This window comes from Mirounga angustirostris, unplaced genomic scaffold (genome assembly GCF_029215605.1).
Source record: "Mirounga angustirostris isolate CCGP_5_RB_7025 unplaced genomic scaffold, mMirAng1.0.hap1 SCAF_2, whole genome shotgun sequence".
NCBI classification, from domain to species: domain Eukaryota; kingdom Metazoa; phylum Chordata; class Mammalia; order Carnivora; family Phocidae; genus Mirounga; species Mirounga angustirostris.
Window position 1 is genome coordinate 159,199,373 of NW_026991710.1, and position 27,959 is coordinate 159,227,331.

General features: G+C 54.5%; 2 protein-coding genes across 5 annotated transcripts in view; both read right to left on the minus strand.

Annotated features, from left to right (window-relative positions):
* Positions 1–19,543, minus strand: part of BMP1 (bone morphogenetic protein 1) — a 43,042-nt gene extending 23,499 nt beyond the window's left edge. For 2 of the 4 annotated variants that reach the window (XR_008506495.2, XM_045879990.3), the window contains exons 1-8: positions 19,175–19,540; positions 12,093–12,206; positions 9,642–9,806; positions 9,336–9,453; positions 8,849–9,027; positions 7,987–8,092; positions 6,402–6,526; positions 5,713–5,828 (exon numbers count right to left, since the gene is read on the minus strand). Coding sequence is in view for 3 of the 4 variants with exons in the window: in XM_045879990.3 (XP_045735946.1) it covers positions 5,713–5,828; positions 6,402–6,526; positions 7,987–8,092; positions 8,849–9,027; positions 9,336–9,453; positions 9,642–9,806; positions 12,093–12,206; positions 19,175–19,328 (1,077 nt within the window). In the remaining variant the exon portion in view is untranslated. Of the gene's footprint in view, positions 1–5,712; positions 5,829–6,401; positions 6,527–7,986; positions 8,093–8,848; positions 9,028–9,335; positions 9,454–9,641; positions 9,807–12,092; positions 12,207–19,174 lie in introns of all 4 variants that reach the window. The other 2 variants (XM_064585419.1, XM_045879989.3) reach the window with 2 other exon arrangements.
* Positions 19,544–20,770: 1,227 nt separating this feature from the next.
* SFTPC (surfactant protein C) lies at positions 20,771–22,952 on the minus strand. The gene is made up of 5 exons (XM_045879313.1): positions 22,884–22,952; positions 22,019–22,180; positions 21,643–21,765; positions 21,277–21,387; positions 20,771–20,908 (listed from the first exon to the last, which is right to left on the minus strand). The coding sequence occupies exons 1-5, from the start codon at positions 22,950–22,952 to the stop codon at positions 20,771–20,773; spliced, it is 603 nt and encodes a 200-aa protein (XP_045735269.1).
* Positions 22,953–27,959: the final 5,007 nt, after the last annotated feature.

Genomic DNA, 27,959 nt, shown 5'->3' on the forward strand with positions numbered 1-27,959 from the left:
CTGCCATCATCTTTTCCCAAGATTAGTTTAATAGTCCCTACTCTTGATCCTACCTCTCACCACAGCAGACCTTTCATGATGTAATCGTATCTTACCTCCCCACTGCTCAAAATCCTTTCATGCTTGTTACTCAGAGTAAAATCCAAAGTCTTCACCATGTCCTCTAAGGTCATTTGTGGTCTAACCCCCTGCTATCTCTTTGACCCCATCTCCTACCAATCTCCTCCTTGCTTACTTGGCTCTGGCCACATTGGCCTTGCTGGTCCTCAAACACACCAAGCCTGCTCCTGCCTCAGGGCCTTTGCACTTGCTGCCTAGAAGCTCTTCCCAGCTATCTGCCCAAAGTGTTCCCTCATTTCCTGTCTATTTCTACTCCAACTCATCTGATGTGAATGAGGCCTTCCCACATGGAACAGTAACCCCCACTTCACTCCTTTATCTCCTACTGCTGATTTCCTTTGTGACATTTATCACCATCTAACCTACTGCATTTACTTTTTATTTGCTTGTCTGTCCCCCAACCCCGCCAAAATGTAAACCCTATGAGGACAGGAATTTTGTTTAATTCACTACGGAATCTTTGGTTCATGGCATGTAGTAGTTGCTTCATAAATATTTCTTGATTAGAATTTTGCTTTCAGGAATCTATTTTACAGATATACTTGCCCAAGTGTATAACGATCTAAGTCTTGAGATATTTATTGTAGTGATTTTGGTAATACTAAAAACTTAGAAAAAACTTAAATGAAACACCCATCAGTGGAGACCTGCAGGGGATGGCCGAGCAGTGAAATGGGGATGACAACATGCTAAGCAGCCATGAATACGTCTGAGGTAGAACTTGATTTGTGGACATGGAACCCTGACCACAATTAACTGCTGAGTGAAAGGCAAGTTACCTAAGACCACATATCCACACACATTCTTGGAAGGGCCTGGAAGGACATAGCAAGTGTTACTCATGCCTAGTCACCTCTGAAGAGTGGGATCTGGAGGAGGATCCAGGGGAGAATATTCACTTTTTACCTTATGAATGCCTCTATTTTTCAAAATTCTTACAACATGGATACATCATCCTTGTAGCTGACGAACATCAAAACTATCTTTTAAGGAGTTGCTGGACGGAAGAAGGAATGCAGAGGGCCCAGGGAGGGCACTCTGGTTCCTCAACTTACGCCCTTCACCACTATTCCATGTGGCCTCCCCGGGGCTGCCCATCAACTTGCTCAGCAGCTGTGCTGAGAACGGCAGCAACTTTCCCTTCATCCCCGGAAACAACTCTGGCTCTGTCCCGGGCAGATGAATTCACATCCTCTGAAGAGACCACACCCAGCCGGCGCAACCCCAAAGGGCCCACCCGGGACCTCCGACAGGGCAGGAGGAAGCAGTGGTCACCTCACTCAGGAGGAAGAGACCTGTGCTGGTGGTTAGGGGCATCCTCCAGGGAGGCACAGCCGTGGCTATATTGAGACCAGAGATGTCTAATTAAGCGTTGTAACAACTTCTGTCATGTGGAGAGAGCTGTGCTCTGGTGGCAGGGCCACTGCCCTGTGCCAAAGAAAACCTGGCCGGCTCTACCACTTCCTGGCTGGTGACTCTGGGCCCGTGGCTTGATTTCTTTGTGCCTCAAACATGGAGGCGATCCTAAGGCGCTGGGGGATTAAAGGAGACACCGAGTGCGGAGTCTCCAAGTGCACCCCGCATATGGGAAGTTCCCCTCACATTTGTTGGCTGCAGTTAGGGAGAGATTGGGACAATATGTCGACTCTTGGGGACCCACAGCCTGCCTTCCGTCTGCCTTTGCTGGACCACCTGAGGCTCATCATTTCACACCTCTGTGCCTCCATTTCCTTATTTGTAAGATGACAATGGTAATAGCACCTACCTCAAAGGACTCAGGGAGTTAATACACGTAAGGTTTATAACACTGACACGTGTATGAGTCACACATACAACATACATACATGCCACCCATATATACTACATATATACACTACAGTGTATGCCACTCCAAAAAAGATAATTTCACTATTGGAGCTGAATTCGCTTAAGATTTTGCAATCTGAGGGCGCCTGGGTGGCTCAGTTGGTTAAGCGACTGCCTTCGGCTCAGGTCATGATCCTGGAGTCCCTGGATCGAGTCCCGCATCAGGCTCCCTGCTCGGCGGGGAGTCTGCTTCTCCCTCTGACCCTCCCACCTCTCATGTACTCCCTCTCTCTCATTCTCTCTCTCTCAAATAAAAATAAATAAAATCTTAAAAAAAAAAAAAAGATTTTGCAATCTGAAACGGTTCATACCAGCATCTGGAAGTAGCGGGAGGCAGATGGGGGATGGGGGACGCAGGGAGGCTGACCAGGGATCGCTCCGTTAATAGAGTAAGACTACAGAATGATAGTAACAGCTAGCCTTGGTGGACCCGCACCACGAGCTAGGCGCTGCTCTAAGCACTTCACGTACATTAACTCGTCCAGTCCTCGTATCATCAGCCCCATGAGGGAGGCATTACCACCAGGCCCACGTTACAAATGGGGAAACGGAGGCACAGAGCGGTTAAGTAACTTCCCCGAGATCATACAACCGGTAAACAGCACGGCAGACCTGAGTCAGACCCAGGCCCTCTGGCTGTTAAACTCACACCCTGAACCACCACTCCATGTGGCCCCCCCCGGCCTGCCGCTCAATTTGGCCTAACAGCTGCTCAGAGAATGAGGGTCAGCTTCCCCTCACCCCCCCGCCACCCACGCCCCTCAGCACGGGGAAGCAGGCACTCAGGGGAGGGTCGGGCACAGGCCTTGCAGAGAAGGGAGGGCTCATCTCTGCCCAGCTGGGGGACAGGGGTGGGGGTCAGGGAAGGCATTACAGAGGAGGCGTGATTTGGGTTGGAACTTGAAGAATAGGCAGGCTATCACAAGGCAGGGATGGGAATGAGGGTGGACACTGCCAAATCCAAAAGACATTTTCAGTTCTTATCTTCTTGGCTCCCCTGCACAATAGACCATGATCTCCTGAAACCACTTTTCTGCTTATCAGGGGCTGGTTCTTGGCTTGGGAAATACTAAGTCCTCTTTGGGGCAGCTGCTAATGACGTGCAGTGCAGAGACTTGGGGGTCCTAAAAGAAGCCTTCCCAAGTGGCTCTTTCTTGTCTGACATCTCCCTGACTTGCATAACCGTATAAGATAACATTTACGTATCACTCGCACTTCTGGCAATAATCAGAGAAGTGGAGAGTGAGGCAAAACAACCTCTCAGCACAGAGGAGACATCAAAGTCCACGCCCGAACGCAGGCTGGTTTATTCCAGGGTGACTGTTGAAAGAGCGTAGACTTTGGAGTCGGACAGTCCTGGAACCCAATGCTGGTTCCACCGCAACTGCCTGTGTAAACTTGGGCAGAGCTACGCTCGCCCGCTGAGCCCCGACTCCTTCGTCTATACAGAAGGGACAACTGCATCCGCGCCACAAAACTGATGGGAGGAATAACGAGGTCGTGCGCACGAGATGTCTACTACTCCGCCTGGCACCTAATGGGTGCACAGCGAAGAATGGCGGCCGTGATGTCCCAAAGCCATCCTCCCCGGCTCCCCAGCCTCCGTGAGCCCTTAAAGGGCTCCTGTCCCCCGGGGGGCCCATCTCTGGCTCACTTACAACTCTACAATTGCATCCAGGACCGTGAGTGAGTTTAACTTTTTCTATCTCTGCAACCACGCACTGATGAATCTGGAATTTTTCTCTGTAGCCTCCTTCTCTCCCTGGTGGGGAGTCTCCTGGGAGTTGTGGAGAGAACAGTCCCAAGGCACACAGGGAGGCGCCTGGGGCCCGGCCATGTGTCTACTAGAGACCAGGGCCAGCCCGTTCCAGGTCAGAACCACAGGGAAGGAGACCGATCCCTGCTGACGGAGCAAATCTTCTGAATAGTAAAGACGGCAACGCTCTACCCTACTCCATGTTCCTCGGGTCCGGGACTATCTCGTGCCTCTTTCTGGCCCCCAGTGCTGGGCGAGTAGTGGGCACAGCGGTCTGTGGAAGCGCGCTTTAGCAACTGTTGATATGGGACAGGGCTTTAGAATACACAGTATTGCAATCATGGATTTTTGTGTCATAATCCAGTTTCTTGGGCAAGTTCCTTAATTTTTCCAAGTTTGCTCTCTCATATGCAAAATGGAGATAACATTAGCGGCAGCCCAGAATATCACTGTATTAATTACAAGACATAACACATAAAGAATTTAACACATGCCTGGCTGATAATGCGCTCAATAATCATTAGTCGTTTTTATTGTTATCAGCTGTGAGATCTCCAAAGGCTGCAGCAGCAGAGACCTTTGGCAGAAGGATAAAGGAAGCCAGGGCATGGTCAGAACAAGGCAGCAAAAGGACAGCAATTGTTAAGTTCAATTCAGAATTTAAAAAAAAAAAAAAAAGAACAAAGAGGGGATGGGTTCACTTTTGAGGGAAGATGACAGAATGTTAACTGCGAGAGGTGATGGAATTACTCAACCCTCAATAGAAGTCTAGCACAAATAAGAATGCTCTTGAAATTGCAAAAAATAAAATAAGCACAGTTTGGAAAGGAAATGGAAACCGAATCACATTGGAGGAGAGTCAGTGAGCACCTCTTTAAACTGGCTTTTGCCTCTAGGCTCCAAAATGACATCAGAGGACACTCAAATAACTTACAGATGTGATCAGTGTCTGTAATCTTGAGAACTCAGAACAAAAGCTTTGCCAATTTTCAAAAGGGGTGTGTGTGCGCGCATGCATGTGTGTGTTGGAAGGAGGGTTTGGAGTGAATTCTGGGAATCGCAAACCACTGAGTTGAACGTCAATGCCCAATTAAACAGTCTGCCGCCATTTAGAAAGGAGACACTTGATTACGAGGAACCAGTTCAGGTTCACTTGAAACAAAGCATATCAGACAAATGTCATTTCCTTTTTAAAAGGCGCTTTCCCAACTGGTGGAACAGTAGATTTGATTTGGTAAGGCAGTCCGTCTACATATTCAGCATTTATCAAGATGACAAAGGCATGGTTTGAGAAGCTCACTTCCCAGTCAACAAGGTCGTGGTAGTGACATTAAGTGGTGTCTCAGCCAGTGGAATAATTCTGCCCAAAGTCTGCAGATGAACCATGTCAGCTCAGAAAGGGATCTTGGATCTGCTTTGATTCATGTCACGTTCAATGTTTCTGTCAAAGACCAGGTTCCAAAGACCCAGAAGATATGCTTATCAAGAGCTCAGGACATAGTAAAAGAGGCGGTCACGTGCTGAACGGTGGACTCGGATTCCGAATGGTCTTGAGAGCTGTTGGACCGAACAACATGACCAGGAATAAAATCTAGTTGGGCTCGAGACTGCGCTAGCACATTAAGTGCCATGTTCCAATCAAGGGCAATAAAGTCTTAAAGCTGGCTCCTGGAAACAACCAAAATGCACGAAAGGACATGGAAAGTGCAGGGGTGGGTGAGAGGTCCAGAGTCCACATGAAAACCCTGTGGGTGAACCTGAGAAGTGCTTGGAAAAGTGCCTCTCGCGTAGCAAGTGCTCTCTGCGAGTCAGCCTTCATTTACAACAATTGCTAGAAGCCCCTCCTTGAGGCAGTGCTCCATTTCTTATGGGGTGAATGGGTCTACGTTTCCCAGGTAGGTCATTCACAGCCACAAACGACTATGCTTTCCTACTCTGGGGTCCTGGCAGAGGAGGGGACGCTCAGTTACCTTCTCCCCAGGTGTGACTGAGATGCGCCATACGCAGTGCATGTGGGCGGAGTAGCCATTGGGGTACTCAGGGGAGGAGAAGTTGCCTGTGCTGTCTTGTAGGGTCTCTCCGCAGGCTGTCAAGGAAAGGAAATGACTGAACTGCTGGCTGCAGATGCCCAATCCCCCCGCCTTCTGGCTTCCCGCCCTGTACTCTGGCATCCTTTGGGGGCGAGAAGAACGGCTGAGGAGGGGAGGGAGTCCAGGATGGTCCTGTCCCTTTAAGATGCCCTCCCTGCTCCTCACATATAAGCTCACACTGCTGACCTCTTCAGCCTAGTCCTACAGGATGCACTGTTGTCAAGGCAACAAGGTTTCCAGAGGTAAGGTCAAGCTCCTTCGGTGGCCTCACTCTACCTCACTCCCTGAGAACTGCTCTGCCAGCCCTCTTTACTGCTCCTACTGTCCTCTTCTCCCAGACGCCTGGAAGGTGTGGGGCTCAACATCTCACCACCACCCGATCCCAGCCCCAGTTTGGTTCCTTAACTTGAACAGTGCCCCTGCTTGGGTGCCCCCACCCCCAACACTGGGCAGCCTCTGGCCTTCTCTAAGACTCACAGCTTTAACCTCCTCAGCCCCAGATCCTGGCCCACTGGCTGCCTCAGGCTCTGTCCTCCATCCCTCCCTGGCCCGTCCCTCCCTGCCCCGACCTGGGCACTTGTAGAGCTTGCGGGCCTGGGCGATGTCCCCCTTGCTGAGCCGGGTCCTTTGACCGATGGGAGGTTTCACCCCATTGACCTCGTACTTGGGAACAATGGTGTCCAGGAAGATGCCCCTGAGGAGGAAAAGCCCGACCTGGGTGAGAGTCTGATGGAAGGAGGGGTGGCGTGCCTGTGTGCACCCAAGGTCACGATCCTGCCAGAGCCCAGACATTCCTCCGTAGGGTCAGGGACGGGTGGAGAGATCTCACCCTGTCATTATGCTGCCCACTGACCAGCAGCCACCCTGCTCCGTGGCAGTCACACAGCTGGAGCCTGGGGGAGCCCCAGGAATACTCTGGGATGTCAGGGACGCAGGTTTCGCATGCCCCGGGGACCTCCCGGTGCCCCTGTCAGTCTGGGCCCAGTCCCCAGCCTCAGGAGAGCTTCGGGCTCCTAGCGATCATGGGTCCAGCCTCTCCCAGCCCCTGCTTCCGCGGGCCCTCATGCTGAACCTCTCCTAGGACTACCAGGGCCAGTGCACATCCTATCACAGGCTGCTCTCGACAAGTTCCAGCGTGGCCGGACCAGACCCTGGGGACAGCCCCGCAACTCCTGATCCATCAGTGCCTCTTGTCCCCCCGAGTTCCTGCCTGCTAAGTCCTGGGTGTTGCCATCTGGGAGGAGCAGGGCAAAGGGAAGCAGGCGGCCCTCCACCTCCCCAGGGACCCTGACTCACACCCAGCTGGGTGGAACTCGGCAGGGGGTAGGGTAGGATGTGGTGGGAAATGTCCAGGGGAGGTCTGTGGCCGTGGAGGGGCGGGATGACCTCACCACCCTTCCTCGGTCTCTGTTCCCTCAGGTCTGGACGCGGGCGAGACTGAGGAGGGGCACTGTGTGCGGGACAGAGCAGGAGAGCAGACAGAGGATGAGGAAAGAGCCAGGCATGGGAAAGGCCAGGCCGGGAAGGGGAGCCTGAGGGAGAGGAGGGAGGGGCCGTTTCCCACACTCTAAGGAGAAGCTCGGGGTGCGGAGGCTGGGCCACTACCTCTGGGGGTTCTGGCTGTGATTTCTGGGAACGTGGGCCCAGGAAAGGGAGTCGGTGTGCGTGCGCTTGTGAGCAGGGAAGAGAGGCTAGTTCAGGCCAAGAGGGAGCCTTTGTACAAACTAGCCAGTTACAAAAAGGCAGACTGATTAGAAAGGATGCCCCCAATTAGAAAAACGTGCCTCTTTTGGCTGACAGATGAGGGAAAAAGCTCAGCTCCGCTGGACTGATACAGTTCTGGAACCACAGCATATATCTACGTGGCAGGCAGAGCGGCTGGATTTTCAGCCTCTTGGGCCAGGTGCCCTCGGGGTACACGGTACTAGGCTTTGTGAGCCCCGGCCGGGCCATGGACCCATCATGGAAGAGGACAGCAAGGCAGGTGGCTCCCACGGGTCCTCTGCTTGGGGGCTGCAGCCACCCAGAAGTCCACTCTTGTCCTTGGTGACTGCCCAAGCAGGGCAGCCTAGTGCAAAGCGAGAGGCCCAAAGAGAATGGCCTACAGAGGGCGGGATCGGGCTGCCCCAGAGGAGGCCAGGCCCCATCTCTCACCTGGAGAACGTGTTCCGGGCATAGTGCATGATACTGTCAAAATCATAGGTCTCCCCCAGGGACTCCACCTCCTGGAGCTCCATCTTCAAGAAGTTATACTCCTGCCCTGCGAAGACCAGGAAAAAGGTGTGGGGGGTGGGAGGGGTGGGTCTGTGTGGGGTGCAGTGCCACCTTTTCAGGGTGGGGAGTGGGGTCCTCCCTGCACTTGAGAGGTGCCCCCCTACCTGAGGGTCCGGGGAGCAGCCAAGGGGAGCCTGAGGGTAGGGGTGGGTCTCTAGAAGAGTCTGTCCAGCAGAGGGGCAGGGTCAACAAGGACTGGCTGGAGGGAAGGCTCAGGGAGTATGGAAAGGAAGCACCCATTTCTACAACCACAGGGAGATGAAAGCAGGGAAGTGTGGAGGAGGCCTGGGGAGGGAGGAAGGAAGCAGGAAGGGAGGGGAGGGAGGTAGCCAGGAGAAACAAGAAAGAAAAAAACCCTTAGAGAAGAGACCAGGCAGAGGGCAGAAGACTGGGGAAAAGTGAAGAGAAAGGCTGAGATGGCTTGGGGGATGTGCCAATTCCCCCCACAAACTACCCCCCACCCCAGGGCAGCTGGGCTCTGGCTGCTCCCGATGGCCTCTGTGTCCAGGACCAGGATCTCTCCCGGCCCTGCCAAGCAGCTCTACAACTGATCAAGGGTCTCAGAGATGCTACCGGCAGGGAGCCAATAGCATCTGGACCAACCTGGGCCCTGGACAAGGGCTGCCCACTAAGCTGACCAAAAGCGATGGCTCCAGGCAGCAGCTCCCACCCCGACCAGAGGCCCTGGAGCAGGTGCTGGGGCAGGTGCGCACACAGCTAGGCGCCAAGGTCAAGGTGCTACCTGGCTGGATGTTTTCGCGCACGATGGAGACGTGGCGGTCCCGGTCTGGCCGCGTGTGCTCGTGCCAGAAGCCGATGACATGGCCCAGTTCGTGGACAACGATGCCGAACTTGTCACAGTTCTTGCCGATTGAGATGGCCTGTGGGCCCCCGCCACGGCGACCCACGTAGGAGCAGCACCTGGAGGGCGGGGCCAGCTCAGGGGGGCGGTCCCGAGCTGGGGGAGTGCATCCACTCAGGGGCCGGGCGAGGCTGCCAGGGGGGCGGGGGAGTGAGGCGCGGGGGAGGGGCCTGAGCGTGGGATGCCCAGGCTGTGTGCAGGGGTCATAGCCACATCCAGGCGGCTCCTGGGGAGAAGTCCCAGGGGAGGGGGGTGGGAGGGAGACAGATGACGCAGTGTCAGGCCCCGTTGGGGCAGCAGCAGGGCCCAGGGCAGAATATGGCTTGGGTGGTGGCCGAGGGTGCAGTGCCCAGGGGCCCCTGCTCACCCGCAGGGTCTATAGGTGAATACAATATAGCTGTCCTCGTCAGTGCGCTCCAGGAAGGTGACACAGGTATGCTTCTCCCAGTGCCTCATGGCTTGCCGGAAGACTGCCCTCTGGCTGCCTGCCAGGATGAAGGGGACCAGGTTGTCACAGTGTCCAGCTGGGCCCATCTCCACCCATTGCTAGCTGTCAGCCTCTCACTGGACAGGTACACAGAAGGTACCACTCCTACCACGACACACGACCCGGCTGCCCCACGGCCAGGCCCAGATGCAGGCTGCTCCCCTGGCCCCCCAACATCACACGCACCAGTGAAGTTTCCCCCAATGACAAAGGGGATGACCCCATCGGGCCACACACGCTCTGGTCTGGATGTTGCTGCCCGCCGGCTCCGGGACCTGCCTCTCCATCTCCCACGGCTTCTCCTCTGCAGCTGCCCACTGGAGCTCTGGCAGTCGAAGGTAGAAGAATTTCCTTGGGTTGGAAGAGGAAGACATTGGTAGCAAGTGAATGAAGGGGCGGTGCAGGAAACAAATTATATAATCTATCCTCATTTAGGGGGAGTCCATATTTGCCCACTCACTAAAATTTATTTGTAATCCCAAAATCAATACCCTCAGCTCTCTCATGGTTTTTTGCTGACATGCACAGAGCAGGGAAAAGTGTGAGTCACCCACATGTCCAACTGAGGGGGAACAAGGTGACACCGCCTTCTTGTTTCAGCTCTCATACTGTCAATAAGTATCTTTTTCATAGTCTATTTAGTGCCAATTTTTTTGCATTTGGGGCTTTTTGCTGGTGACTTTGCTGTTTAAAATGACTCCCTTCCGCCCCGATGTGCTGAAGCATTGCCGTGCTGTCTGGTGTCCCGAGTGCTAGAAGGATTTGATGTGCCTTATGGAGAACATACATGTCTGTTAGTTACATAAGCTTTGTTCGGTCATGAGTCATACTGCTGCTGGCCATGGCTCAATGTTAATGAATCAACTGTGTATTAAATCAGGGGTCTTTAAACAGAAACACACGTAAGACAGGGTCACACATATGACGAGAAGCTAGCAGGAAGCGAACATTGTGTTTCTCCTAGGAGTGATGGATGGCTTAGGATTTGTGAATTCAGTGTTCGCAGTGACTTTATGGAACAAGGTTATCCTATAGCTCTATTCATAACTACCACGGGTTGGGGCACCTGGGTGGCTCAGTCGGTTAAGCGTCTGCCTTCGGCTCAGGTCATGATCCCGGGGTCCTGGGACCCAGCTCTGCGTCGGGCTCTCTGCTCAGCGGGGAGTCTGCTTCTCCCTCTCCCTCCGCTCCCCCCTCCCACTTGTGCTCTCTTTCTCTCTCTCTCTCAAATAAATAAAATCTTTAAAAAAAATAAAAAAAAAAAACTACCAGAGAGAGCGAGAATTGACCATAACTGAAAAGAAAACCATGGTGTCCTAATTTCCTAGGGATTGCAGGGGGCTTGAGACTAGGAAATGGTCCCTTCTCACTTAATAAAACTTCTTCCTTGTGAGCATATGGATCTTGATGTCTTTCAGTGTTCCCAAATACACGTTCTCCAGTGACATAGTAGCTCTCTGGGATGCACTGGGCAAGCATCACTATGTATATTTGACAGATGAGGAAACTGAGGCTGAAGATTTGCCCAAAGTCACCTGGTGGGTTCGTGGTGGGCCCAGGCGCTCCAACCCCTCCATTCTGCTGGTCCCCGCTGAGGCCCAGGAAGCCTTGCTAGTTATCAGGCCACCACGTCACCCTCCAGTGCCAGCTGCTCTCTGGGATTAGTTTGACCTTTACTCCACGGCTGCCTGTGCCACGAGCCTCCCTCGTGCAGGACAGGGCAACTGCTTGGCCCCAGCAGAGTGTGTGCAGCATGGGCTCCAGGTGAGAATCCCTGTCCCTGGCAATGGAGACCTCCCTGGAGGCAGCACCATGTTCCAGAGCAGTGACAAGGCTGGACAGAAACGAAACGGCCTGTGCCCTGACTCTTCCTCTTCTCTCACCCATTCACAAGGTCCAGGTGGGTTGCTAGCTGCTTGGGCCACACTCGGAGATGAGAAGGACCCATCCCTGACCTTGAAAAGCTTTGAGTCCAGCAGGGAAGATAAACGTATTAAAAAAGAAAAACCACTGAAACGTGGTTCACTGAGTGAGATACTAACATGGTCAACAGAGAGCAGAGAGAGAGCGAATGGAGGTATAGGCATGCTGGGGGGACGATCAGGGAAGGTTTCACCAGAGAAGCTCTGGAGCTGGGCTTGGAAAGATGCATAAAAGCTTGCAAAGTGGGAGCACGAGGTGAAGGCAGGAGGGACTGGGGTGTTGAGCAAAGAGCCTCAGATCTGGAGTGAGAAGGCTTGGGTTCCTGTCCCAGCTCTGCCACTGACCAGCTATGTGATCGTGAACAAGTCATGTTACCCCCATGGGTCTTAGTTTCTGTATCTGCAAGGCAGGGGTTGTCCTGACACCTACCTTTGCAGGTGGTTGGGGACAGTTAAGTTAGATAATGCTTTTGAAAGTCCTTTGTAAACTGTAAGCAAAAAGAATGTCAGTTCTGGCTCCTGGGTTTGTCTATACTTGCTGTTCCTCTGGGGGAAGGGATAAAGATATCCCAAGGGAAGACAAGCCATTATGCTGGGTTCAAGCTCATAGGCTCTGTCCTGAGAGGGCCTGGCTGGGAAACAGGGAGGTTCCTTGTTTCTCCAATTCTGGAACCCATTTCTGGGACATAGGAGACCCAGCCTGTACCCGGCGTACCTGCAGTTTTGATGGAAGACCTGTGCGTTGCCCGCTGCCTGAGATCTGCAGCCTGCTGTGCCTGGAAGGCCCTCAGGTCCTCCTCATCCAGGGCGATGTCCCCAAGGAAGGCAGCTAGAGAGAAAAGAAGAGGCCGGGGGAGTTAATCCTTCTACCCAGTACTGGCAGCCCCACTGCCAGGGGCTCCTCTATAGCAACTTTAGTCTGCAAATGCCTTCTGAGGAAGAAGGCAGCAGGGCACTGGCTTTGAGGATCCCTCGGGAGACTCGTGCTCACTTTGGAGTTGGGAATCCAGCAAAGCTGATACCCACCCCCTACCAGAGGAAGACACGGCCATGTCACTCTTCCCATCACTCTGAATACTTAGGAAGCACCTTCTGTGGGCCAGGCACCAGCCGAGTGATGCGCAAGATAGAAGAGGTCCCTGCTTGTGTAGAGCTAACCTTTGACAATACACAAATAAACAAACACTGAACTCAAGAATGGTGATGCGTGCTATGAAGAAAGCAGAAGGGGGTCAGATAACAGAGCGTCTACTCTGTGGGCCCATAACCCTGGTGCTGCGCTGAGCATGTGGTATTCACTCAACAAAGGCGGTTTCAAAGATGGAGGGGAGGATGTGAATAAGAACAGAGCAGAGAGGCATATGAGGGAAACCAGGACACATAACGGAGCTGCCCTGCCAGGAGGAAGAAGTTTAACTGTTCTCGAGGGACTCCTATTCTCAGTTTCAGGGTCCCTTCTCTGGAGGAAGGAAGGCCGGGGGGGTCATAGAGCCCCCTGAATAGGCCATTTTGACTTCTGGATCTGGGGAGAGATGTTTTTGGAGAGATGGGCTCAAGAATCCGCCTGCCTTTTGAGAAGTCCGGAGCAGGAGGAAGCTGGGGAGCTGAGTGCTCTGGAAGGAGCTCAGAAGCGAGCTTCACACCGGGCTGGGCTGGGGGAGGCGGGAGGCTGAGCTGGATGGGGGTGGAGCTCAGGGAGCAGCTTCCCTGAAGCTCCACCCACGGCAACATCTGCTTTTCATCCGAGTGCTACACAGGCCTGGCGGGCAGCATTACACAAATTATTTTAACCTTGAGGCCTTGCACACAGGTTTCTCCGCCCCAGATGGCCCACTGGGTGGACACACACACACACACTTCACCATACACAGAATCAGGCACATGGTGACATCCACAGCCATGCCCTCAAACACAGAGCTATGGAAGTCACAGAGATATGCTCCCCACTCCCATTCCCCCCAAGCAGCGCCGCACCACCCTTGCAGGTGGAAGGCACTCCAGAGTGTTTGTTCAAGTCAAGTATCACATCGATATTCTTTGGGCCTGCAAAGACACATGCCCATAGACACATACTCTGATGCAACCTAGACCTGGATTGACAGAACGTGGGAGTCCCCTCTAGCAGTTATCCAGGCCAACATTCCATTTTACAGATATGGAAACTGAGGCCTGGAAGGGAAATGATCTCCCACACTGCTAGTTGCTGGAGAGGCTGGATTCGTAACATGGGCCTCCTGATTCCCAGTCTAGCACTTGTTGTGTTCAAGTGCCTTACTGCTGTAGAACCCATATCGTAAATTCCCATACACAAAAATAGACACTCACGCAGACACACATTCACACACACACAAAATGCACGGTCACAGACAGTTCTAAAAAACACACATGCACAAGCTCCAACACACAGAGACTAACTGCAAGTTCTAAACCCAGTAAGCCAGTAATGGTAGCCATAATGACACCTTCCCAGTTGACAAAGTGCTTCCCCATTAATGAATTCATTTAATCCTGGCCCACTCAGGGCATGCCCGTTAAATCATGCTCCACCTGTGCATTTGCCTACGAGTGTGCAATTACAAACTCTTCGAGAGATAACCTCATGGCTAGATTCCAGCCCACCTCCCTGACTTCAGAGATCAGAACACTTGGGCCTAAGAAGGGAAATGACTTGCCCAAGGTCACCAGCTGGTAAGTGGCCCAGAATCTCTTCCACCACATGAGAAAGATTTTTTTTCCCATAAAATGTCACCATTGGGGGACTTGGCTCAGCAATTGATTGGATGGCAGCAGGAGACGTTTCTTAGCTGGCACGCAAAGGTGGTGGGATGAGAGGTGCACTCCGAGAAGACAATGCCAACATTCACACAGGCACACGCAGGCCACACGGATACCCTCACACCTTGACACACCTTTCACCTCTGCACAGACACTGACACCTCTGGGTTCACGTGCCCACACCCATGGGCACCATCATATACACACGTGGCTGCACATTTAGACTCGTCCTTGGACATGGCAGCAAAGCACAAAGTCTCTGTAGGCAGACAGACCTGTCTTTGAGTCCCAGCTTGGCTCCTATTAGCTGACAAGTCACAGAAACTCTTCTAAACCTCAATTTTCTCCTACATAAAAAGGCGCTAACGATAGAATCTGTCTCCCAGGATGACTGCATGAAATAAGGCATGTAAATAAAGCACGTAGCACAGAGCCTGGAACGCAGTAAGTACCCACTAAATGGTCACTGTTAATCTTACCCCCCAAACAGCCCCATAAGCTCAAGATCAGCTCTCCACTTTCCAAGGGCATATCGGTTCACCCCCATTGGCTTCCTGGCTGAGTGAAGCCCCAGAGTGCTCAGAAGCAGAACCTCGAATTCCAAGTACAGAGGCCACGGAACCGTGCTGGCCTGTGAGACCAGGGCGGTGTGGGGGGCAGGGCAAGCGGAAGGCGCAACAGGCCCTAGGATGGCCACAGAGCTCTTCTGCCGAGCGGGCGTCCTGTGGTGGGGATGTCATGGCTGAAGAATGTGTGGGAACAGAGTGGGGGTGGGGAGGCGTGGGGTGGGCAGGGGAGCCTTCTGGCCAGGAGTTGAGCCTGAAGGCCCTGCCCATTTGGGATTCCCCCATGGGGAAGCTAGGGAATCTGGATGCTGGAGAGTCCAGGACAACCCCCCTTACCCGGAAGGAAGTCCTGGGGTCAAGGTCAGGGTAGTAGTTGTTTTCAACACAGGATCAAAAGTTTGTTTTGTTTTCTGGCTGTAAACCAGCCGGGAGCACTCATGGCCACTCCATAGTCAGGCTGGGGGCAGGAGAGGAAAGAAAGAGTAAGGTGGACTTCGTGTGCCCATCCTCTAGGTAGGCCTCTTGGCTCCGGAGTCTCCTCCCCTGGGGCACGGCAAGGCATCCGCATACGCATGTCCCATCACACAAATGCAAGCTTCTTGCTGGGGGAGAACATACTCAAGCTCCCACGGACATGGGCACGTACTTAATCACAGCTGCATGCTGCTACACAGGTGCATATCTGCACACACCCCAACGTGTACTCAGGAATACCCACATGCACAGTTGGATGGACTTGCCCATAAAGCAGGAGTACACCCACAAACGTGCCCAAACACTCTCTTGACTACTTCCCTGTGCAAGCCCTAGTGTATTCAAACACACAAATTATTGCATGTACACATTTCACAGGCTATACCTCCCAAAGGTGAAGGGCACCCTTAGAAATGAATGGGGGGAGTGGAGAGAGAGACAGAGAGACAGAGAGATTAGCTGATTCCCCTGGATATCCTTAGGAGGCCCTTAGTGGCCTGAGTGACACATTCTACACCCGCCCCATCCTCCCCCAATATCTTCTGGAGAAACTAGAACTCTTGAGAGTTCCTTCTTTCTGGGGAGTCCCATTGGTCCCCCTCCATCTGGAGCCCAGGGAGATTCTAAGTCTTTTCCTCCTCCCTTGGGGGACCTAAAAGAGAAGGTGACTCAGGGAGCAGGGGCATAGGTGGGTGGGTGACTCATTCAGAGTGTCTGGAGGGGGAATGTGGTCTGGCAAGAGACTGGATCACTTCTCAACCTCCAAAACTTGTGACTGAGGCCTCTTGAAGTCCAAACCTGGGCAACAAGGCCCCTGGGGTGGGGACAGTGATGAGGGCTGGTAAGCTACTAGCCCACCTCATCTTCTCAGAGCAAGCAAACCTCTGAGCTGCCAGCTAGGGCCGAAGTAAGGTCCTCACTGGCTCAAGGGCACTCCCCAGGTGCTTCTCTGCCTCTGGGAGCAGCTGTGTCCCCATTCCTGCCTCCCGCATCTCTCCCAGAGCCCTGAGGCTCACTGCCAAGAGCTGGGAATCTCAGGGAAGATCCCCCTTGATGGTTTGGCATCCTAACATATAAGAAATCAGGGCTGATTCGCAATCTCCCTGGGCAAGGGGTAGAGAAGGAAAGAGAGAGAGACAGAGAGAGCTCATATGTGCACATGAGGGCCTGCACACCAGAGAATGAGCTTGGTGGAACCAGCTCTCAGCACACACATAGAACAACTCTGCTTCCCGCCTATTGTTCTAGTGTTGCCCAGAAGATCCAGGAAACTCTCCAGGGTATCAGGGGTCTTAATTTTGCCTTACTGCCCTCAATTTTGCCCTACCTCTGACAGTAAGTGCAGGAGGTAAACTCAAATGAAGGGGCCTGGTTATCCTGAAAGGTGAGCCAGGGGATTCAACAGGACTTTCATTCTTGGTCCTCCGTGTGCAAGGAGGAGAAGAGGAGAGAGCTGGAAAGGGTGAAGGGAGCAGAGCTAAGCAGGCAGATCAGGGGCACCCAAAGGAGGCAAAGCCTGGTGCTCCTGCCATCATCACATCTAGCACCTGGACGGCGGGGCTTAGAGGGAGCAAGAGGACACAGCAACATGAACAGAGAGAAGAGCCTAGGGACGCAAGGTGTGAGGCTGTTGGCGTGGGGTCTTAGGGAGTCAGGGTGGAGGTAGGCAAGGCTGCAGCAGTCACCCCCAGGAGGGAGGCCTGGATCTGACCCTGACTCTTGGCCTTGTCAGGCTCTCGGGCCCTCTCGGCCACCCCCAGGCCTGGCCCAGCTCCCCATCAGCCTCACTTCACCCTGGGGCAGAGCCTTCTCCAGAGCCCTTGTTTGAAGTTCCAACTCAGCCAGCCCCACCCTAGCATGAAATCTGAGACTGGGGATAGAGCCTCAGCCTCCTGCCGCCTCCTCCGAAAATCACTCCAAATCCCTCCAGGAGTGAAATACATCAGATTGACTTCCTACCCATTCTTCAAGGCCTTCCCTCCTCCATGACGAACCCCCAAACCTTCCCAGCCTGCTGTGAGCCGTGGTTCTCTGCCACTGCCACCGCCAGGCCTGCAGAGGGGTAAGGGGCTCCTTGAGCCTTTAAGCCCTTTCCTCCCAAGGTGGCACAGAACGCCTCTTGGTTGGTGCGGTTGGTTACATCCCCACGCGTCTTATGCCCCTCCCAGACTGGAAGCCCTTTGAGGGCAGGGGCCATGTCTTACACTTTTCTGTATCTCCCCCAACATGAAGCCCAGGGCCTGGCACATATTATAAGCATTCAGTCCATGTAGATCAGCTGAATGAATAAGTGACACAAGGACAGGGACAGGGAGACACTCCCTTCCAGCAAACCCAGCCCATTCCCTCAGAAAAAAATGAAGTGAGAGTGTGAGGCACAGAAAACAGGGGAATAGGCAGCAAACATTTATTGCTTACTGTGTGTTAATCTCTAATAAGTGTTTTATATATATTCTCATATTTAATCCTTGCCATCAACTCTACAGAGAGACATATTATCAGTTCCATTTTACAGGTGAGAAAAGCAAAGTTCAGAGATGATAATTAACATTCCCCAGGCAGTAGAGCTAATGAGTTGTGGGTCCAGGATTGACAGCTTAGGTCTGCCTGCCTCCAAAGCCCAAGCTCCATCCGCTTAGCCTCATGCCCACTCCAAGCCCAGGGAGAAAGATGATGGCTAATGTCTGGTTTACCCACAACCCAGCAAGGGTGGAGAAAGGCTGAGATTTGGCTTCTCCTCCCACTGGAAGAAGGGTCTACCTCTTCTGTAGGTTGCTGTGTGTGATGCATTCACCCAAAGTAGGGAGCCCAGGGTCAGGACTAGAGGGACCCAACCTCTTATACCACATACAGGCACTCCTAGAACTCTAGGGACTGGGCCACTACCCCTGTCCCTGGTTATTTGGAGACAGGCTGAAATCAGAGGCAGGAAGTTGAGGAAAGATTCTGATGATATCTTATGGCCTGTGTGTTCTCTTGTCCCAGGCAGCCTGTTCAGGGTCATCTGATTAGGCAAATGGCCTGAGTGCCTGGCCATCTGGTCACTCCAGGGGCAAGACCCCTCTGGGCCCAGCAGGAGTGAAGGGGTTACATGGGGTCTACATGGACAAAGAACACACACACATACACAAACACACACTCTGGGGCCCTGACCTCAGCTAATTAGCCTCCAGTGTCTGTGGACTAAGAGAGCGGATACACAGTATTTGAGTTCTCTGTGTTTTTCCCCTTTCCACCCCAACTTGGCCTTGGTAGGTACTTCTGGCACCTAAGGGCAGAGGTAATCCCCCCTCCCTGGCTGGCTTCTCTAACTTTGACAGCTGTCTCCTCTGTCCCAGAAGGCTGCTGTGTCTGGTGGGGGGACCATGGGACACCCAGGGAGCATGACATCAGAGGATCCCTTGAAAAACTTTCTTCTTTCACTTGGGCTGGGTAGGGGCCTCAGGAGACTTGCTCCTCGGAGATGCAGGCCTCCCGCACCCCCTGGGCAGACAGATGTGCAGCCTGGGGGCAGCCCAGACAGGCTGGAAAACAGCAACGTCCTGGAGCCCGAGATGGGGGACAAGGGAAAAGTGCACACACACACAGGCACACAGGCACACACACGGACACACACACACACACACACACACGGGAGTTTGGCCAGAAAAGTTTCCTGCAGGAGGAAAAGCCTCCTTGGCCGCAGGTTTCTCCCTGGACCCAAAGAGCTTGTCCCAGGAATCTTCTGGGAAGAGAGGGCAGCGGCAGCAGCTTCCACAAATAGCAGCACAACTTCAGTCCTAAAAGTCCCCCAAACTTCCCCCTCCCTCTCTCCCTCTTTCTTTTGTTCCCCACTGCATTGCCAACCAGGCAGCTCCCGGCTTCCCACACTGGACTGTCCTCCCCCAACCCCAAACCCTCAGCAGCCCGCGCCTCCCCGCGGGGCCTGCCCGCGCCCCGGCCCCAGGCGCCCCGGCCGGTCGGCGGGGTGGGGGGCGCCTACCCGCCTTGCAGGGGTCTTTGTAGCCGACGGGCTCCGAGTCGTCCTCCTCCCCCAGGTCATAGGTGTAGTCGGCCAAGTCCAGCGGCCGGCCCGGGCGCGGCAGCAGCAGCAGCCAGAGCAGGAGCGGCAGCGGCAGGCGGGCCACGCCGGGCATGCTGGAGGGCGCGGCGGCGGCAGGAGCGGTGGCGGCGGCGGCGGCGGCGGCGGCGGCGGCGGCGGCGGGGGCGGCGGCGGCGGGTCGCGCCCGGACGCGGGAGCCGGCGAGAGGGGAAGCGGAGGACTGGCGGCGAGGGGAGGGCGCTCCCCTCCGCTCGCCCGCGCGCTCCCTCCCCGCGCTGCCCCCCCTCGCGCGTCCCTACCTCTCCCCCTTCCCTGTCCTCGCCCCCCTCCTTCCTGTCTCCCGCCCCCTCTCCGGCCCGGCTCCTCGGCCCTCTCCCTGCGCCTCCAGCCTTCTCCGCTCCCTTCCCTTCTTTTCCTCTTTCCTTCTCTCCTCCCTCCCTCCCCCCCCCCTTTTAGGGAAATGAGCTCGCTGGAAGGCGGGTTTTCGCCCGGAGCTCGGCCCCCCTCGGGTCCGGGACAGCGCACGGCCGGGCCGGGCGGCGCGCCAGCCGGGGGCGGGGACCGCGGGAGCAGGCCCGCCCCGGGAGGGGGCTCGGGCGGCCCGGGGCGCGGGCCGGCGGGGCCGAGGAGGGGGCGCCGGGCCCCGAGGTGCCCGGCCGACGGCCGCTCCCGCGAGGTGCCCTCTAGCGGCGGCTCGTCACGCGGGCGCGGGGCCCGAGTCCGGTCCCGGGCAGCGGGACACGCTGTCAGGTCGCTCCGCTGCTTCTGCCCACCTCCGCCCCCTCGGTCTCTGCGTTTCTCTGCCTGCGTCTCTCGGTTGCTCGGTCTCAGCCTTTCTCGGACCCTCGCCCTCTCCCATCGCGGTCCCTGTCTCTCTAGTTCTGTCGGTCTCTGGCTGTCTCTGTCTCTCGTCCTCCCTTGGGAGATACCACTGGAGGGCGCCTAAAGCCCGTGGATTGCCCAGTCCCCTCGCCACTGCCCCCTGTCCCCCATCACGCCCTGACCGGGGTGGGGGGGGAGGGGAAAGCCCCGTCGTTCCCCCAGGGCCCTCCCCTGCCCCTAACTGGCCCCACCAGGAGCAGGACTGAGGGCGTGTGGGAAGATGCAAGAGGTGCACCCTTTGTTTTTCAATCAGGCTGCTTTATTCTTTCGTGGTAGGAGCCCCTTGGCCCTAGGAGCCGTATCTCTTCTGCCCGCTCCCACCTCTCCCCACAGCTCCCATTTCTCCAGCTCCAGTCCCTGTGGTGTGGGTAGGAGCAGCTTGCTATCTCTCTGCAAAAGACCTTTAGCGCATGGATCTTTCCTCTTCACTTGGGGCTTCCACAGGCCCTGAGAAGCAAAGAAACACTGTTTATTATGTGAGGGAGAGGGACTGGGAGGGGGCGGTCTATGAACTTCCCTCCCCTGAGCTCCCTAGATGGCCCAGCTCAGTGGATTCCCCAGTTCCTGGTCAGCTGACATGGCAAGGTGGCGCAAGCCTTCCTGGGCCACTGCTGCTCGGGGCCCTAGCAGTCACACCTGCTCACCTGAGGGGTCCTAGATGTAGTAGAGGGGCACCTCGCCACACAGGGTGCTCACTGTGGTGCCCAGGAAGTCCAGGTCCCCAGGGGATGCTGAGCGAGCATCATGGCCCTCCTCCTGGCCCAGCTTGGAGGTAGACACTGCAGGCTTGACCTGGAAAGAGCACCTAATTTGGAGCCTGGGAACTGAGTTTCTGTCTCACCTATGGCATTATTGTGGGACCTCAGGTGTGTCAGGCCATCTCTCCAAGCCTCCGAAAAGCCCTGCTTTCCTCACCAGTGAAGAGGGGGCTGTGCTGGAGTCAGAAGCCCCCGGGGAGTGAGGTTCAGCTGAGGCCAGCAGCTTGGCATCAGGGAAGGACTGGGGAATTGGTAGGGAAGATGTGGTACAGGTGAGTTTAGAGACGGGCACCTACCTGGCAGCCCCCACGCTTTACAGGTGGCAAATAGCTGTCATCTCAAATGCTCCTCCCAGCAGCCCTGGGAAGGGGACAACCCACTCCTCCTCACCCACACACCTACCTGGAAGTTCTGGAACTTTCTAGTGAGAGCCTCAAGACTTGGGATGTTCTCCGGAGCCATCTTCATGACATAGCAACAGGTTCCTGGGGCTGGCTTATAGGCAATCAGGAGCTGAGCACAGGAAGCCCAGAGTTCATTCAAGAAGGCCCTGCCTCGCTCACTCCCTAACCCTGATCCTGGGCCATCTCCCTCTAGGTTAGGCACCTGAGGGAGTCCTATTGGAATCTGGGGCTCAGCCTGGGGAGGCAAAAGGGCTAGGGGCTGGGGAGAGATGGATGTGCATGAAGTGGCACAGCTGGGTGGCCTAGCAGTCTTGTCATTGGCCCCCAGCCCCAGCCCCAGGATCAGGAAGTCCGGTATACCCACCCGCTGGTAGTCATACACTACAATACCACTGGAGCCAATGGGGAAGGTGGCAGTGGTGCCCGCACGCTCCTGCAGGGCCAGGCGCTGCTGGGCTTCTGGTCCCCCAATGCTCATCTCCAGAACCTGGGGGAGGGCACAGGGTGGCCTGGTATTTCTCTTTCCCCACTCATCCCTTCAGTCCCCATGTCCACCCTCAGCTCTAAAGCCTAAGCCGGAGTTGCCACCCTGTTCCTGCTTCTGTCCTTTCTTGAGGCACCCCTTGCCTCCTCCCCTCCATTCCCCCACCCCCCGACAGTTCACTCTCTGCCCAGCCCGCCCAGCCCCTCTGTTTGGCGTGTCCTCTACCCACTGCCCACCCCATTCTGGGCCTGCTCACCATCTCAGTGTGCTTCTGGCTCATGTGAAGACCCATTAGCAGGGCCCCTACAATCACCACGACCACAAGGACTATCACCACGACCACGATGAGAAGGCGTTTGAGGCTCACAGGGCAGCAGGGGATGATGCCAAAACGGCCCTGGTTGGCTGCCGAGTAGTCCTGACGTGGTGGGACAGGCAGGGAGACAGGTATGAGGTCATGAGCAGGGCCCTTCTTCTCTCTGCACAAGCTAGACACCCTCCCAGAGCCGGACACCAATGCTATGGGTTTGCAGAGGAGGGCTGAGATCAGAGAAGGCTTCTTGGAGGAGGTGGTCTGGATTCCAACAGAAAGGCTTAAACATGAAGTCTAGCGTGGAGAGACCCAAGGGAGCCTGCTTCGCCAGTCTCATCTCCTGCTGTTTCCTCCAGACCCCTGGCACCCCAGCCATCCCCATCCCTCTCTGTTCCCCCAAATAATCCATGCTCTCTCACACCTCCCTGCCTTTACACATTCTACCCCTTCCTCCTGCAATGCTTGCCTTCTCCACCTAGTGAGCTCCTACCTATTCTTCTGGAGCCAGCTCAAATGTCCTTTTCTCTGTGAAGCTTCCTGTGACTCCCCGCATAGTGTCTGCTTACGCGGTGCTCTCTGCAGCCCTTTCCACTGACCACTGTGGTGGCTCTCGGCCCCTCACGTTGGAATGATCAGTTGCCATGTCCATCTCCCCGAAGGACTCTGCCTTAGTGGTTGGTGTCCCTGCCCTAACTTAGCACGGTCCTAGGTTAATGAAGTGAATGAAGGTGGATGAAGACACCGGCTCAGAGAGCTTGGATGAGGCAGGGCCCAGCTCACACACATGTACACACACGGTCATACTCACTGGCGGGCTCTCAATCAGGACCTCCTTGCTGCCCACGTCCATCTTGCTGTAGGCGCCTTCCCCTCTCATCTCCCAAGTGTGACTAGGGTCTTATATGTGCTGGTAGGGAGAGGGGACAGAGGTGAAGGATCCGGCCTCCTTCTGCCAGCTAAGCCCTTGGCTTTGAAGCCTGTTTGTTCCTGGCCCTCCAGAACTGAGGTCCCGATAAGCCAGCTGCGAGAGCGCCTGAGGGCCCTTGGCCCTGGCCCATGAGTCCTCTTGGCCCTGGCCAGAGCAAAGCTGGGTGTGCTGAGCAAACTTGCCCTTGGGCAATCTGCACCTCCCACTGTAGGTGTCTTCCTGGCATTGGCCGCCTTTCTTGCTGGCACCTGCCCCTGCAGTCTTGTGGCTTTTCCTGTCCCTCTGCCAGGTTGAACCTCTCAGGCAGCCAGGGGTCTGACCCAATGGGGAGTCCACCACACTTCCCAACAGAATTCCCCCCGTGCAGAGGGATGAGCTCCAGGAAGGGGAGTGAGAAGGCAGTGCCTGTGGACCCAGGAGGCCCTGTTAAGGCAGATGGATGCTTTGGCATCAGTGTGGGGGTTCATATGTGGCCATTTCTCAGAGAGCCTCACATTTCACTTCAAGTATGCCACCTGCCTGGCCTCCACCCACACATCTGGTACCTAACCTCAAACTTGCCGCTAGTCATTCTTTTCCTAATTCTGAAAACTGTCCCCTCTGGCTATAAATTTTTGCCTACTAATGTGTGGTTTTTCATCCTTTGCTATGGGCATGTTTGGAAGCTAAAGGCTTTCCCCCCCTGCTTTTACTTTTATTCACATTTATTTTATGCTGAATTTATTCCCAGGCCATACGTGGTTGTTTCTCCAGTTTCTTGTGGGCTTTCTCATCTGTGCCACCTCCTCTTCTGGGTTGGGAACAATCTGCTCTGTTTCAGGAAGGATCATCTCAATGTGGCAAGGAGAGCCCATGCAGGGGTTAATCCGACCAGGAGCTCTGTAAACTTAATGGCTCATTTGGGGGCTCTGTTCACCTGGATGTGCTCAATGACCAGAGAATCTACATCTAAACCCTTAAGTTCAGCATTACTCTCTGCATTTGTAAGCATGCGCAGCAACAGTTCAGCACTCTTTTCAGGCTGCTGGCCCTGTGTCCAGCCCCACTATTGGGCCCCGGGCACACCTATCAGCTCCACCATTATAATGATGGAATGGCCCACATTGTTTCTGTAAAGTGACTCCAGATACTTGGTGGCTTTGGGGATATACCTGCCCTTGATGATCTGGGCAGTTTCATGAGTGCTCTTAAAATGAATGTGAAGATTTGAACCTCTTGATGGGAATGATTTTGTCGGGTTCTCTGCATCAAGTAAACAGGGAACCATTTTTGATAGCAGATTCCACACCTGACACTCGTTTCTTGTGCCCAGACAGCCTTGCACAGGGCTGGCTGCAGTGACTGATGGGATCCCCATCTCCTCATTCTGGAATCTCACCTGCTTGGTGCTGCCTATGACCCTATCCCTCTAGGCTCCTCTGTTTATACCCTCGGATCCTAAATTTGCCCTGAGAATGCTCCTCACCCCAATGTGATGCACTTTCTGGACCTTCTCCTTCTCCCTTCCATCTCTTTTACCTCCTTCCTCAAAGCCACTTCTGTTGCTTGGTTGTACTAAACTAAATCGACCAATGGCTGCATCCTCTCTTGAGCTTTCCTCCACTTGCTGGGCCAGGTGGTCTCTACGGTGCCTTTCCCTTGGAACTTTCTAAGTGTCGAAGTCAGAGCCCCACCCTCACTCCTCTGGGCCTAACTCCCTTAGCCTCCTGATACTTAAGCTCCAACACTTCACCCCAGTTCCTGTCCCTGGCCTGGGGGCTCCCTTACACCTTGGCCCTGCCCTTCAATCATGAGCTGGCCCCCAGCTCTCCAGCCTTGGAGGGTTGCCCTGTCCCCACGAGGACCTCCTCTTCAGCAGGAGAGCCTTCAGCCTCCAGGTTGCACAACAGCATGGCATCTGAGCTGAGAGTGCCTGAGAAGCTCAGGGAAGGAGAGAGGGGAGGGGAGGGAGTGTTTGCTCCCACCCCCCTCCTCACCCCCCCCAACTGCCCCTTTAAATATTTGCTGAAACCTCTAGCAGCAAGTGTCCTAGGAGCAGTGGTGGGGGTGGGGTCCAGGGAGGAGGGGGAGGCATCCTCCTCTCAACCGTGTGCAGCCTCCGCTGGGGTATGCAGGAGCCGGATGTAGGAGACCGCTGCCTGTGGTGCCCACCCCTGCCCGCCCCCAGCGCGCCCACTCCCGCCCCGGGTTGTCCTGGCAACGCTGCGATTGATTGGCTGACTCACACGCACTGGGCCTGAGCCAGGAGGGCAGCGGGCCAGCAGGAGAGCCAGGGAGGACTGCAAGCATCTCGGGGTCCCTGCGGGCATCTCAGGGGGCCGCATGGTCCAGCTGTGGAGCTTGTTCCGAACGGGCGCTGTGTGTAGGGCTTGCCATCATCAGCTGGTGCTGAGAAAGGAGTCTCTCTTGGAAAGAAGCCTCTGCTCTCTCAGGTCCTCAGTCTCCCCTGCAGGCTGCCCTTTGGCTGTAATTCTCACAAGCTTTGTGGTTTTTCTTTTCTTTTTCTTTTTTCTTCCACTTGTTTTTGCCTGTTTGGAGGTTGGGGAAAGAAGGTTGCCCTCAAGTTTCATAAGGGGAGTTCAGATGCTAGCACCAACCCCTCTGGCACTGACCCAGTAGAGGTCTTGGGGTCCTCATCTTCGTTTTCAGGAAACGAGGAGGGACCTTTAGCTGGGCATGGATAGCTGTCCCCCGCCCCCCCCCGCCCCCCTCCCCACACCCCACACCAGCCCTCTGCTGCAGACTTCTCACATCTTGGCCTTTACTTAGGCCGTTTCTCCCTCCTGGAAATCCCACCTTCGATGCCTCTCCACCTCTCCGAGTGCCATCAGCCCTACAAGGCCAGGCAAGAGCCAACGGCAGCTGCCCCACCACCTCACTGGCCCAGGCTACGGTGCCCCCCTCCCTCCTCCAAAATCTCCTGGCCTCCTGCTGCCCTTTCACCTGCCATTTAGCACACACTGCTGTTCTCATCAGTTATGTGGGAGTTTTGGTGTTGCCCTATCTTCCCTGGGACTGGCCCTGAGACCATGCTTTCCTGAGGTTTCTTTGTACCTGCTGCAGGGCAAGGAGCACGACACAGCCAACATGTAATTATATTCAAGGATAGGATGGTCACCAAACATGAAGGGGCTCCAGGTGAGCGGTCAAGAGTTCATTTCTTCAGCATGTGGAAGTCTTGCTGCTTCACTGGCCAGCTCTGGGACCCTGAATGAATCCGTCTTTCTGCCTTTCCAGGCTTGAGTGTGTTCAACTGTGAAATGGGACTAGTCTGCCTATCCTGTCCCCCTCTCCAAGCTGTTGTGAAGATCCAATGACATCATCAATCCAATCATCATGATTATCATCATCTACTTCATCCCCCAAAACACCTCTTCTCGCTAGCTGAGAATAGGGCCCAGACTCCCCCTCTCTGTCTGTCTCTGGGCTAAATCCCTCTGGGAGAACTGTAGGTGATGCAGAGCCACCCCTTCTATGTGAGCCTTTTCTTTTCCCCCTTCCAGCTCCTCAGCTGCAGGGGCTGGGACAAGATTCACTCTGCCCTTTGTGCGCTGGGCAGAGCCGTGCCAGGGACGGGTGGGGATGGTACCCAGCTGCCCCGGCCGCCCTCCCCATCCCCATTGCTTGTCTTCCCTCACGCTGGCATACAGAGAGCTGCACGAGCAGCTGGATGGGCAGTGGCAAGTGAGCATCAGAGGGACGGGGCATCCCTGCTTGAGAGAACATGGACAGACGTAAGCTCCAATCAGAGAAGCCCCTGTTGGCAGAGGCTGGGGACAGCTGGGGACACATCTTAAACCCAGTGATCTCAGTTTCCTGGCCTGATATAGAAAGAACACTAGACTGGGAGCCCATTCACCTGACTTCCAGGCTCCCCTGGTCCTGTACCCCCGAACTTTTGGCACAGTCAATCCCGCACACAGACCGCCCCCCCCCCCCCCAGGGAGGTAACACAGCGGAGAGCAGCAGTTCTCAAACATTTTGGTTTCAGGACCCCTTAACATTCTTAAAAAATATGGAGGACTCCAAAGAGCTTTTGTTTATGTGGGTTATAGCTATTGATATTTACCATATGGATATTTACTGAGAAATTGAAAAGGGTTAATTAATTAATTAATGAAATTGCAATAACAAACCCATTCTATGTTTTAAGATAAATAACACAAATTTAAAAAAAATTATTTTACAAAGCAAAAAATTAGACAAGAGTGTCATTGTTTACATTTTTGCAAATCTCTTTATTTTTTTAAATATTTATTTATTTATTTAGAGAGAGCATGACAGAGGGAGAAGGAGAGAATCCTCAAGCAGACCCCCTGCTGAGCGCTGAGCCCCACACAGGGCTCGATCCCAGGACCCTGATATCATGACCTGAGCCAAAATCAACTTAACCAACTGAGCCACCCAGGTACCCCTTGCAAATCTCTTTAATTTCTGGCTTAGTAAGAAGATACATCATGTAGCCTCTGGACAATTCCAGGGTATTTTCGTGAGAGTGTGAAAGTGAAAAAGTAAAATTAAGTTTTAACATTCTTAGGACAATTGTTTTGACCTCAGTGACTCCCTGGAAGGTTCTCCTGGACTCCCTGGACCACACTTTGGAAACACCTGGTATAGAAGTATGACTGTGGGGGCGTCTGGGTGGCTCAGTCGGTTAAGTGTCTGCCTTTGGCTCAGGTCATGATCCCAGGTTCCTGGGATCGGGTAAGATGTTGGGCTCCCTGCTCAGTGGGGAGCCTGCTTCTCCCTCTGCCTGCCATTCTCCCTGCCTGTGCTCTCTCTCTCAAATAAATATAAAAAAAATCTTAAAAAAAAAAAAAAGTACGACTATGAAATTTGGAGTTGGGCAGAGTGGGTTGAAATCCTTGTTCTGTCCCTTTCTTTGGGTACTACCAGCCTCACCTCTCTTATCTGTAAAAAGGGATTCATATCATCCACCTTAAAAGTTTGGAAGGA

Bases quoted from the DNA above. Each gene is read 5' to 3' on its own strand.
- SFTPC (XM_045879313.1), bottom strand. From the start codon at position 22,952: ATGAGAGGGGAAGGCGCCTACAGCAAGATGGACGTGGGCAGCAAGGAG. The intron at 22,181-22,883 runs GTGAGTATGACC...CCACCACGTCAG, and splicing joins TCCTGATTGAGAGCCCGCCA to GACTACTCGGCAGCCAACCA. The intron at 20,909-21,276 runs GTAGGTGTGTGG...TGCTCTTTCCAG, and splicing joins GAAAGTTCCAGAACTTCCAG to GTCAAGCCTGCAGTGTCTAC.